The following is a 12,994-nucleotide window of genomic DNA, read 5'->3' as shown; positions in this document are numbered from 1 at the left end:
GTAAGATTCTCTGAGGTTACCCAGGTTACCCAGGTCCCCTACAGCGACTCACCGACATGTAGTGTAAATATTTAATTGGTAGAAACTAGGCCTTGTCTTTCTGCACTCATCTCGGTTTGGCTTTGTTTGTTTGTGGGTTTGTGAGAGTGTGAGTGTAATGTAAGTATGGTGAATAGAAGAATTACTGGCAGGGCCATTAGATTAGAAGCATTGACATGCCAGTGAAATGCAAGCGCTGGCTTTTCATTCTCTATAATGGCCTGCGGCCTTTATTGTACTGCAGGGGGGAGGACATCGATATTCTACACAGCTACTGAGACCCGCACCGTCTAACTCCCTTTCTACACTTAAACCAACTGCTTCAATGCTTTTTGATAAGTTGTAAAGATTATGTTATAGATAAATTATTTAAAAGCGTTTTTCAGGTCACTATTGTCTTATTCTGTTATGTCTGACATTTTAAAATGTTAATATGTTAACTGAGAGGGTTGCAGTGAGACGTGCTCTGCCCCTTGGCCAAGTGAAGTGTACTCTCCCTCCCTGGAGGGGGTAGGCAAAGTGGGGCCTTTTAGAAAAACACCCAGCGTGTTTACTGAGTGTGCCCAGACTGACAGCTGCCATCTCGCCCAGCACAATATGCCACACTTGGCAAGGCTGACGGCCGTCTTAGCTTTTTACTCAATAACTGTCTTCATATTGTGTATCTCTACCCTCTCTTGCTCCACTCCTATATCCTATATCCTAAATCTTTTTTATATTTCTGTTGTTCCTTCCATCTCTCTCTCTCTCTCTCTCTCTCTCTCGATCTCTTTTTTTCAAACGCACTCACACACACACACACACACACACACACACACACACACACACACACACAGACACACACACACACACACACACACACACACACACACACACACACACACACACACACACACACACACACCGTCATGCCTCAGTAATACCTAATTGTTTTCTGCCCCTCTGGTCACCCGTATTGCACAAGGAAATGAAGACGGGTGTCCTATCCAGAGGCATGTTAATCTTCAACAGCTTGCCCTCAACGCTATCTCATATTTCACTCTGCAGGTCATGTGACTCTGTGGTGTTACACAGTAACCAACCAGCTTCTGTTCTGCACGTAGACATGCAGTGGTCAACTCATGAAGGTCATCGTGCCCATATGATGTTTTTTAATATATTTCTAATAAAGTCCATGTGTTTATCTGTGGTGATGGTGTTGCTACTTGTCTATATGAGACACCTCTGTTCAAGCTCTGTTCCAATTCAGAGCAGAATCACCTGAGTTTGAACCTTTTACTGTATCTTAAATATGTAGGCCTATAAGCAAACAATGTTATAACCTTACTCTCTCTCTCTCTCTCTCTCTCACTCTCTCTCTCTCTCTCTCTCTCTCTCTCTCTCTCTCTCTGTCTTTCAGCATTTCCATGATGGACGTAAGGCCCAGCAGCATATTGAGAGCTCGTGGAAGCAGCTGGAGGCGGTGAGTGTACACTCCTACTACTACAATACTGCTGTAGTCCACTAGTCTGAGTGTACACTCCTACTACTACAATACTGCTATAGTCCACTAGTCTGAGTGTACACTCCTACTACTACAATACTGCTGTAGTCCACTAGTCTGAGTGTACACTCCTACTACTACAATACTGCTATAGTCCACTAGTCTGAGTGTACACTCCTACTACTACAATACTGCTATAGTCCACTAGTCTGAGTGTACACTCCTACTACTACAATACTGCTATAGTCCACTAGTCTGAGTGTACACTCCTACTACTACAATACTGCTATAGTCCACTAGTCTGAGTGTACACTCCTACTACTACAATACTGCTGTAGTCCACTAGTCTGAGTGTACACTCCTCCAGTAGTCCGAGGGGGAAATGAGAGCAGAACCTGGCAGTGAAAATGGCATCAGGGCTAGGGATATGGGGATATGGGGATATGGGGATATGGGGATTAGTGAATATCAAATGTATGGAGCTGTTGAATAAAATTCAGCAAGCAGGGATTTAAACAGGATTACACTCATACAGCCTTCCTCCCAAAGCATCCTTACAAGAAGCTCAAAACATTGCCTTTTTTGTGAGTGCTTTATTTCTTCCTTTTTTTTTAATCCAAGGAAAGGACAGCAGAGTTCAAAGGTCATGAATGACTGAACAGGATTGCCTGTCAGAAGGAAGCAATTAGATGAATGAATGATGTTGAGTTGAGGTTTTATGAGAGCACTGGACAAATGATCAACCAAAGTGTCAACCACTCAGTTCATTGTTAATGTGACCATTAGCCTGGCTCAGTGGCAGCGACAGAATACTTTTGTAACAATGAATCTAATCAGATTAAGATGTGACCTAATTAACAGGGCAACAGGTCTGAAGAGGCCTGCATTAAGACTAAGAGAGAATAAGCAGGTTGTTTGGTCTCTGTTCTCAGAATGACAACCACATATTCATAAAGCATTCTAGTACTCTGAATTTACCACCGGGAGTGGAGACGAGTGGAGAAGAGTTCAGCAAAGGAGTGGAAGGAGTGTCAGTTTGTTTGTTTTCTCTGTACAGGAGAGGCCATCCCTGTGAATGTTTGAGTCTATGCAGGACCACTCCTTATCTCCTCTAGACCCTTGTAATGGAGGGAGGGAGGGAGAGAGAGAGAGAGAGAGAGAAAGAGAGAGAGAGAGAAAGAGAGAGAGAGACAGAGACAGACATGGTCCTCTTTGGTCTGTGCATTCAATGATCTCATTGTGTGTGAGGCCGGGTTCAGAGTGCACACTCACAGAACAAGCACTGATTGTTCGCAGAGAGAGATTGAAGGAGGGATGGATGAATGGATGGATGGTTTTGCACCACAACGGCCTCCATGAACATTTATTTAATCTTCAGACTTGACTTTGAGAGAGCCCTTTTGCTGTGTCAGAAGCCTCTGTGAGTGGGGTTGAGTGTAGAGGACATGTCTAATGTAATGGACTAATGTCTGTGACAAACAATGGCTGGTGTTTGTACAGTATATGACGTCCATGTACACAATGTGACGTCTTTCTCTCTCCATCTTCAAGGTCAAATAATAGCATTATATTGGGCATAGGCATATAGGCTATTTTGTAGTGTATCAGTGACGTGTGTGGCAACTGTTTGACTCTTCTCTTCCCCTCCCAGAGTAAAAGGCGGTTTGAGAGGGACTGTAAAGAGGCCGACCGGGCGCAGCAGTACTTTGAGAAGATGGACGCCGACATTAATGTGACAAAGGCCGATGTGGAGAAGGTATGAGTCACCACCCTCCAGCTCACCAATGGCCAATCACATGCAAGCACATCTCTACCCTCACACACTTTAGCACAACAACATTACAGCAGCACTCTCTCTCTCTCTCTCTCTCCCCCCCCCCCCTCTCTCTCTCTCCCCCCCCTCTCTCTCTCTCTCCTCTGACCGACTCATGTGAGGCATCAGTAACAGAGTGTTTCACGCCAGGTCTCTGTGTAAAGGCTGCCATTGTGCCCAGTACAGTGATCTGTCTGCTGCTTACCACAGCTTACAGCAGGACTGAGTCCTCATTATCACTGTGGAGCAGACCAGGGCCAGAGCCAGTGGCCTGTCTACTGTACTCTGGGGCTTGGCAGCACAGGGAACTGTGTGTGTGTGTGTGTGTGTGTGTGTGTGTGTGTGTGTGTGTGTGTGTGTGTGTGTGTGTGTGTGTGTGTGTGTGTGCGCGCGCGCGCTCAGTATCTGTACTGTATGTGTGCGTGTTTCTTTGTCTTTGTGTATATTTTTCGGTGTCTGTTCTCGTCAGGAAATCCTCCACCAGACTTTGAGGTCCTTTTTTTTTACAACCCTTTTGGTTGCTTTCGCTGCTTTCACTTCCCTGTGGCCCTCATCTGTTGGGATAGCCTCTGACGTCCGAGCCTTTAACCAACACATCACCCACGCCCGTAAGCATGATGGGTCACCACCACCGCAGCATGCAGCTTCATCAGCAGTGGGTTGGGGCACAGAGTTGACACGGTTCAGAGCGGATTATGATGCAAATATGGGCCTGAACAAAGAACCTTTATGTCCCCAGTGGACTCACAGCCAAACAGCCACAATGGGCTCAGACCCGCACTGTACTGAACTGACAGGAACTGACATATCAGCCTCTCTCTCTCTCCGGCCCTTCTCCCACCCACCACACACACAACAAGTCTGGAGAACAGGAGTGGCTCTGTTTTGAGTTGTCTATGTTTGTGTGTTTGTAGAAATGATCATTGCTCTCTTTTTTTTATTTTTTACAAGGCAACATTTGAATGCAAATGTTGTATTATTCTGTGTAGTGTTAGAGTGTAGGGTAAGATGATGGAATATACTATAGCCTATGTACTGTAGACTTTGCTGTGTGGTCTTGTTGATATTATATATTATCATGGCCAGTGGAATGTTTGACACACAAACATTCTCCTTATGATAAACAGGGCTCATCATATCATAGATAAACAAGTGTCCTGTAGGTACTCACAGTGTGTGTGTGTGTGTGTGTGTGTGTGTGTGTGTGTGTGTGTGTGTGTGTGTGTGTGTGTGTGTGTCATAGTGACATGACTACAGAAACAAATATACGAGACTATTCCACATTCTACAAGATTCTGTCACTGGACAGGAGCATGAGTGTTTATTTGTATGTGTTACTTTCTGAGAGAACACTGCAGTGGTTTGTCTTGGCCTGCATTACTCATATGACTGTGGTGAGGGTGTGACTGACCCGATTCTCTTTTCACCAGTTCAGATTCGCTTTCTGCTTAAATTGAAGAAAAATCTATAGAAATTGCTTAATTTCCTCTTTTTCAATACTCTGGTGACCACAGACATGAATTGGAATTGTTAACCCCCTCTATTTCTCATAATTTCCGGCATCTGCTTTTGTCCCTTTTCACCAGTTATTCAACGTTCATCTAATTTCTATTGTCGTGGCACACTGTAAACTGCCTGATATCGTTTCAACATATTTACTGGAAAATGTGAGCGTTGCAAGCTTGTGTGTGTGTGTGTGTGTGTGTGTGTGTGTGCGTGTGTGTGTGTGTGTGTGTGTGTGTGTGTGTGTGTGTGTGTGTGTGTGTGTGTGTGTGTGTGTGTGTGTGTGTGTGTGTTGTCACACAAATGTCATTGCATCATGCAAAATATACTACAATTTGAATTGATCATGGTTTGTATGCGTGGCCTCTTTGGATTTAGCAGGCCACATAATAAGCGAGGTCCTGGGTCCTGGCAAACAGTTTAGCCACATGAAACCAGACGCCTCCATATGTTTCTCCTTTGCAGAGGAATACGTTGCCGTTTAAGAGACCATTGTGGATTAGGTCATTGGAAGATATGACTTGTCACCACCTACCCATGATCAGTGTTGATCTGAATTATAGCCTGGCTGTGGTTATAAATGTGGGATGTCATCGCCAGCCGTGATGGCATCATCCAGTAATGGGAAAACTGAACTGTTTCTCTTGGAATAGCCCAAACAATATAACAAGGTTACAATAGTATAACATTCCACATGGATATTTTTGCAGTAGTGGGTTCCAGAAGCCAATAGCCTCTGATGCCTATCTTAGCACTCGGTGATAATCTAAAGAGACTGGGGTTTGATGGAGCTGAGTTCTTGTGGTTAGCTCCGCAGCTGGGGCAAACCTCAAACGGCTCCCTCTCCTCCACTGGCGGACAAATCCCTCAAATTAGGGTTTGGCTTCCCAGCCCTGATATCCAACAGGTCCTGGTGCGGCTCTGTGTGGGACCCCTCGCGCTCGCTGGGCTTCCTATGGCAGGTTAGACCCGTCTCAGTCTTAAAGGGCTGCCTCTCTCACCACATTCTCTTTTTTGAGCTAAACTTCTCCACAGGATGTTGCTTCAATGGTTTATAATACTAGTGTTACAGGGGTGATGACATGATGTTTTACCCTGTTGGCAGAGTTGGTGTTTCCCCTCTCACCCACATCCCCCTTTTTGGCTGAATTCAGACTCAGTGCTCCAGAACGTATACAGAACGTGTACACTACTACTCTTCTCTGGGTCTATGACAGCATACATTTACATTACATTAGATATTTTAGCCATTTAGCAAACGCTCCTCTCCAGAGGCTAACTCTCTGTATGTGTGTGTGTGTGTGTGTGTGTGTTTTTTTTGTTTATTTTCTGCCATACCTTGAAGCGAAGTTCCCACAAGGTAGGTCCACCGGGCAGAGTATCTGTTATATCTGTGGGAACACACTGTTTCGACCTGTTTCTGGACACACACACACACACACCCCATAGTCACTCGTCCTCACATTGTACGTACGGCCAGTCGGCCCCAACCAGGTCGCCCCAGCCAGCACTGTTCCGTGTTCTGTCCATGCTGCTCTGCTCCCCATACAGTGGGCTCACCGTCACCGTTCATCAGTATTGACTGTCTCCTGTCCCCTCAGGTATATCTGGAATGTGTGGAGCAAATACATACTTTTTGGCTGTACCACTTATCTTTGTTTTTCATAATGGTTGTTTTGGGTGTGTGTGTGTGTGTGTGTGTGTGTGTGTGTCTGTCTGTCTGTCTGTCTGTCTGTCTGTGTGTGTCTGTGCGTGTGTGTGTGTGTGTGCGCGCGTGCGCGTGCATGTGCGCATGAGTTGATATTGCTGTTCATTGTTCCAAGTGTGTCAAAACATGTGATGGTTCACCCACCTTCTATGTCTTTTCTGTGTGTATCACCAAGTTCTCATGTTGTCACACGTTTATTCCTGTACCTGTGAACATGCTATATGTATACCGTTGATATGGATAAGAGCTTTTTGCCTGGCTTATATGTGGCGATGCAAGCAGAGGATCCTTTTTTCCTGTCTCTTTTTCATGCTTCAAGTTATTGACCCAGCGGTAGATCATAGATGCAGGGTTTTAGCAGAGGGATTGGAGTCCCAGAATAGCTCTGATGGTTGAGATTCAGAGTGATTGAGGCGCCTGTGCGGATGAGGTGTGAGGGAGGAGGGTTGGTTTCCTAGAGCAGCAACAGGATATGATGCGGCTGAGGTGAGAGGTTTTGTATGCAGTGTTGCTAGGGAGACAGACATGCCTCCTACCTTTCTACACTTCTGCTTCTCTCTGTTTCTCATTTTACACATACACACACACACACACACACACACACACACACACACACTCAAACACACACACACACACACACACACACACACACACACACACACACACTACAGTATAACTTAACAATTTCAGAGCTCTAGGGTTATGGCAGAAACAATGCATGTCTGCTTTTCTGTTACATTCCCCCTCTGCTTCTCTTCTCTCAGGGCCTGTTTGGGTGCGCGTGTGTATGTGAATATGCGTGCATGCGCGTGTGTGATGAATCATACGTGTGGGAGGAGAAGTCTGGACTAGACTTTGTCTCTGTCTTCCAAGACTTGTGAGAGGAGGGAGAAGGAGAGGCTGTTGTTCCTCTTGGTAATAGCACCTCACCACATGTCTGCTCTGCTGTGGGGGAGGAAGACTGGACTCTGTCCCTCTAGTGCCGCCCACCTCCCACCCCCCAGGACAATGAGACAAGAGTCCAGCTATATTCCTCTGCACTTAGATGTTGAAGTTTTGTATTATTCATACATTCATCCAACTTAAACGACATTATCTTGCAGTAATAGAAATGATCGACCTGGTCTCGTTAATTGTGTGCCTCTTTTGGTCGATGTGGTTGATTACCTTGTTATGAATGAACTGCATCCGTTTTCACGGTCTTGATCTGCTCTGTGTACACGTGACGGCACTAAGTAGACACTATAACCTATAATTCATGAGGTAAAACTACCCTGTGAGGAGGGTGACCCAATCTTGGGAGTGTTTCCACTGCACTGTACACCTTATATCTGGTGGTGACTGATAGGAGGAGAGAGACTGGAACAGCACTGCACACCACATGCTGTCTGAGATGATCTCCTCTCCTCCATCTGCTTACTATGGTTCTATAATAGACTATACTGCTCCTGCTGCCTGGCTGATCACACGCTCACACACACGCACACACGCACGCACGCACACACACACACACACACACCGGACAGACCGAAGATGGTCAACATGACAAATATGTACAAAGCTCTTTAATCTGTGGTGAAGTGCTCCCAGTCCTCCTATCCATAATGATGATAATGGATTGGATTTAGATTTTTTCTGGACCAAATTAAGTCAGGGTATTTGGAGCTATTGACAGAGATTTTAAAAGAGGCTTTGCTATTGTTCATCTGTATGTGTTTGTGTGTCTCAGCCAACATGCACTGGCTATGGTAATACTGTATGTGTGCTTCATTGCCAATGGCTGCTGTTGCTCCACTTAGAACTGCACCTGCGACTGTGTGTGTGTGCGCGTGTGTGTGCGTGCGTGCGTGCGTGCGTGTGTGTATGTGCGTGTGCGTGTGTGTATATGCCTGTGTCTGTGTTTGTATGTATATCTCGGGGGCACTAACGGCCAAAGGGGACACTGAGGGTGTGTTAGGTGTGTCTGATGATGATGTGTTTTTGTGTTGCCCTCTCCCCCAGGCGCGACAGCAGGCCCAAATGAGGCACCAGATGGCTGCTGACAGCAAGAGCGAGTACTCCTCCTTCCTGCAGAAGTTCAACCAGGAGCAGAACGAGCATTACTACACCCTCATCCCCAACATATTCCAGGTAAACAATAGTGTCCATGTACCTGACCTTTAACCGACAAATACATGACCACATGTATACATCATTACCAGGTTCTTACATTACGTACATTACTTAACCCTCATCCTCAACATATTCCAGGTAAACAATACCACACCCTAAACCTCCAAACATAACCACATTGCTACATACATTACTACAAGCGAACAACATCCGGTGAATGAAAATATCTCTGTGTGTTTGTGTGTAGAAAATCCAGGAGATGGAGGAGAAGAGGATCGAGAGGGTGGGCGTGTGTATGAAGACGTTTGCGGAGGTGGATCGGGCGGTGCTGCCCATCGTAGGGAAATGCCTAGACGGCATGACCAAAGCAGCCGAGTCCATCGAGCCCCAGACTGTGAGTCCATACAGTACACACACCTCTGGGGGAGCTCCTGAGTCCATACAGTACACACACCTCTGGGGGAGCTCCTGAGTCCATACAGTACACACACCTCTGGGGGAGCTCCTGAGTCCATACAGTACACACACCTCTGGGGGAGCTCCTGAGTCCATACAGTACACACACCTCTGGGGGAGCTCCTGAGTCCATACAGTACACACACCTCTGAGGGAGCTCCTGGAGTCCATACAGTACACACACCTCTGGGGGAGCTCCTGAGTTCATACAGTACACACACCTCTGAGGGAGCTCCTGGAGTCCATACAGTACACACACCTCTGGGGGAGCTCCTGGAGTCCATACAGTACACACACCTCTGGGGGAGCTCCTGAGTCCATACAGTACACAGACCTCTGGGGGAGCTCCTGGAGTCCATACAGTACACACACCTCTGGGGGAGCTCCTGGAGTCCATACAGTACACACACCTCTGGGGGAGCTCCTGAGTCCATACAGTACACAGACCTCTGGGGGAGCTGCTGGAGGTTTTAGCAGGCTCACCAGAAACTCTGATGGTCCTTTGTTTAACTGGGATGATTTGCATTTCTATAGCATTTTCTCCTCAAAGTCAAATGGCCTTAGATTGAGGTCACTCACCTCTTCCTTCTCCAATCTGTAGAGCTCTTTGTTCATGATGATGATAAGCCCTCTCATACCAGTATTGACGATCATGGTTTACACACGAGTGAATCAGAGAGATATTTTGATGTGATTTGCATGTTGGCTGTATATCCCCCCTCAGTACATCATATGCTCATCTACCTAGTCTGGAGTTAACAGCGGTATGTTTCACTCCCTGGTGCCCTGCCACTCAGACTGCAGGCTCTCCCTCCCTCCCTCCCTCCCTCCCTTCACCACCTGACACTACCAATCATCACTGAGCTAATTTAACCCTGGTCCCCTGGTACCACCAGAGCTAATGGTTTTACAGAGAGCAGGCTCATATAGGATCAGTGAGAAAGAGAGAGAAAGGGAGAGGATAGGGAAAGAGAGGAATAGAGAGAGAGAGAGAGAGAGAGAGAGAGGGGAGAGGGATAGAAAGAAGGGTTTCTTTTAGAGCAGATGAATTGCATTCACACAATTAAAAAGCTGGCTCTGCCAACCTCCTGCTGCCTCTAAGGAACTCTCTCTCTCTCTCTCTCTCTCTCTCTCTATCTTTTTCTCTTTCTCTGGGCTGCGTGATGAAGAGTGTTGCTAGGTGAAGACTCACACTAGATCATGGCAGGAGGGAGCCATGCTGGATGTGTCCAATTTACTGTACACTCCACCAAAGTTAACAGCCAGTTGCCCTGGAAACATAGAGACAAAGAACTGATAGAACATTTCCTAGAAAATGAAACTCTCATTTGTTATTTTTGCTAATACTATCTGACCCCATGTCAGGATGATACTGACCAAGGCTATGCCTCTTGAGTGGCTTATACAACTATATTCAGTAGGGAGCAGAGCTTGATGCCCCTGTAGGTCTATGTCTTTGCCAGGTGGCCTTATAACCAGACGCACACAAGCGTCCTCCTAGGTATTCATCTCGATAGGCATCCATCTATGATGTACTGAATGATTGATGCCATGAAATGTACTGCGGCTCATTTTCTATGTTTCCTATGCAGCCAGGATGCAGTATGCTAAGATGGCGTGTTTTAGCTTAGCACTTGCAGTAGACACACTAGCAGTCTGATATATGGAGATGTCTCATGTTGGCTGCCTTCCTGCCTTGACAATGTGTATCCCTGGGGGAGCTGAGTGTGTGTGTGTATGTGGCTGTCTGTGTATGTGGACTAGCTCCAAGGAGATGACTCAGGCCTGTACTATTGCAGTGAACCAAGGGGGATAACACATTCACATGGCCTTTCTCTCTCTCTCTCACTCTTTCTCTCTCATGTATTCTCTATCGTAGAGCAGCCAGGCTTTGACCTCCGACCTCTTCCCTCCTTCCTTATCGGTGTAGATATAGATAGACACCGCACAGCTTGGTGATTGATGAGCTTTTCCGTCCGTCAGCCCTGACTGTGGCCTGACCTCAGTGTTTTCACATATCATAGCTCCTGTGTGTGACAGTTTGAGGTCTTCCCCCTCTTTCTCAGCACAGCCTGTGGAGCCACGTCCTCTCCCCTCCGTCTCTCTCTAGACAGGCAGAAGTCATGATAACAACAGCAGAAACTAGAACAATAACAAATGAAGCCGTTGAAAAACATGTGGTGTTTGAGAAATAGAAAAATAGTGTGACACTGTCCATTTTTTGGTGTTACATGATGCTATAAATGACTATCTTTATCTCTATGCTACCACTAAAATGTGTCCTAATTGATTGTTTTGTCATTCCACCCCACCAGGACTCGAAGCAGGTGGTGGAGTCGTATAAGTCGGGCTTCGAGCCCCCCGGGGATGTGGAGTTTGAGGACTACGGCCAGGCCATGAAGAGGACGGTGTCTGAGACCAGCCTGTCCAACTCACGAGGGGAGGCCAAGGAGCGGCCCGGTGGCAAGAGCAAGGGCAAACTGTGGCCTTTCATTAAGAACAAGAACAAGGTAACACACACACACACACACACACACACACACACACAGTGGTACAGAGATGCCTGTGGTGTCGATTGTTGAGAGGCTTTGTCATAGTTGTCGGCCAATTCACACATGGATCACATCTAATACTGTACATCACTCTAGCAAGCTGTGAGAAAAATTGGCCTGGGACATCTTTATAGGTTATATTAGTATGTGTTGGTGTTGTTGACATCTTATTGTCGTACTTTAATTTTCCATTTTGGTTCATTATTGTTGGCTCTCTGGTTTGTATTTCCGTATTTGATTTTGTTACTGTACTGTTTGCCTTTGTTGGGTCTATATTGTTGCAGTAATAGTGCGTTATTAGTATTGTTAGTACTGTTGGTGTTAGTGTTATTATTTGCCACCCCTTTCCTTTCCCCCTGGCTGGTCACTCACTGGTCCTCACCCTCATTGATGTTGAGCCACCACTCCTAACTGTAATGTGTTAACACACTAATGCACCCCCCCCCCCGCCCTCCCTGTGGATAAACTACACTGACAGAACAACTCTGCTGCTCCCTAATGATCTTTCCTGTAATAACATGTAACTTCTGGTGATCATCCTGGAATGGCCTCCCACAACAACCCCCCGCTTCTGTACCACTCAGCTGTCCTCCATAGGAACACACATACAGGGGATGAGGTGGGGAGAGGGGTGGGGGGGGGGTGAGGTTGGAGGAGAGAGATGGTGGCCCCATTTGATGGTATCACTCTAAAACAGAGCAGAGTGCTGCTAGAATGAGTGTGTGTGTGTGTGTGTGTGGTGTATGTGTGTTTGTTTCTGTTGAGTTTGTCACACCATGGCAACAAGCAACTTCCTACTCATGAGAGGGAACTCATGATACGTTCATCCTGTTCGGTGTGTGTGTGGGTCTGTGCACGCGCATGCGCGTGTGTGTGTGGAGAATAAGGGACAGCTAATGCGTACTCGTCTTCACCTTTTGTGCAAGGCCACACACCCTGACAGTGTGAGGAGAACAGAATGTCCTGGTAAGAGAGTGGGGACACATACAGGCTCACAGAGGTTTACCTTATCCCATACAGTACAACACACACACACACACACACACACACACACACACACACACACACACACACACACACACTAGTTCTAAAGGCAGGTTTGAAAACATAAGCTTTCTTTGTTAGTGTCTCCAACACTACTAGTATATATAGTATATCAGACATCTATCGTTTTGGGCAACCCTAGTCTAGGTTTTAGATATTCTAACCCTAGTCCAGGTTTTAGATATTCTAACCCTAGTCCAGGTTTTAGATATTCTAACCCTAGTCCAGGTTTTAGATATTCTAACCCTAGTCCAGGTTTTAGATATTCTAACCCTAGTCCAGGC

At 46.3% G+C, this 12,994-nt stretch overlaps 1 protein-coding gene across 6 annotated transcripts in view; it reads left to right on the top strand.

The window, feature by feature from the left end:
* Window positions 1–12,994, top strand: part of fnbp1b (formin binding protein 1b) — a gene marked incomplete at its 3' end in the record, with an annotated part of 64,067 nt that overhangs the window by 34,220 nt on the left and 16,853 nt on the right. For all 6 annotated transcript variants that reach the window (XM_083670237.1, XM_083670238.1, XM_083670239.1 and 3 more), the window contains exons 5-9: window positions 1,439–1,501; window positions 3,174–3,278; window positions 8,548–8,676; window positions 8,906–9,052; window positions 11,430–11,624. In XM_083670237.1, the coding sequence (XP_083526363.1) occupies window positions 1,439–1,501; window positions 3,174–3,278; window positions 8,548–8,676; window positions 8,906–9,052; window positions 11,430–11,624 (639 nt within the window). The remainder of the gene's footprint in view (window positions 1–1,438; window positions 1,502–3,173; window positions 3,279–8,547; window positions 8,677–8,905; window positions 9,053–11,429; window positions 11,625–12,994) is intronic.

Source organism: Argentina silus (genome assembly GCF_951799395.1).
Source record: "Argentina silus genome assembly, chromosome: 5".
Taxonomy (NCBI): domain Eukaryota; kingdom Metazoa; phylum Chordata; class Actinopteri; order Argentiniformes; family Argentinidae; genus Argentina; species Argentina silus.
This window is presented reverse-complemented; position numbering and strand designations above follow the sequence as displayed.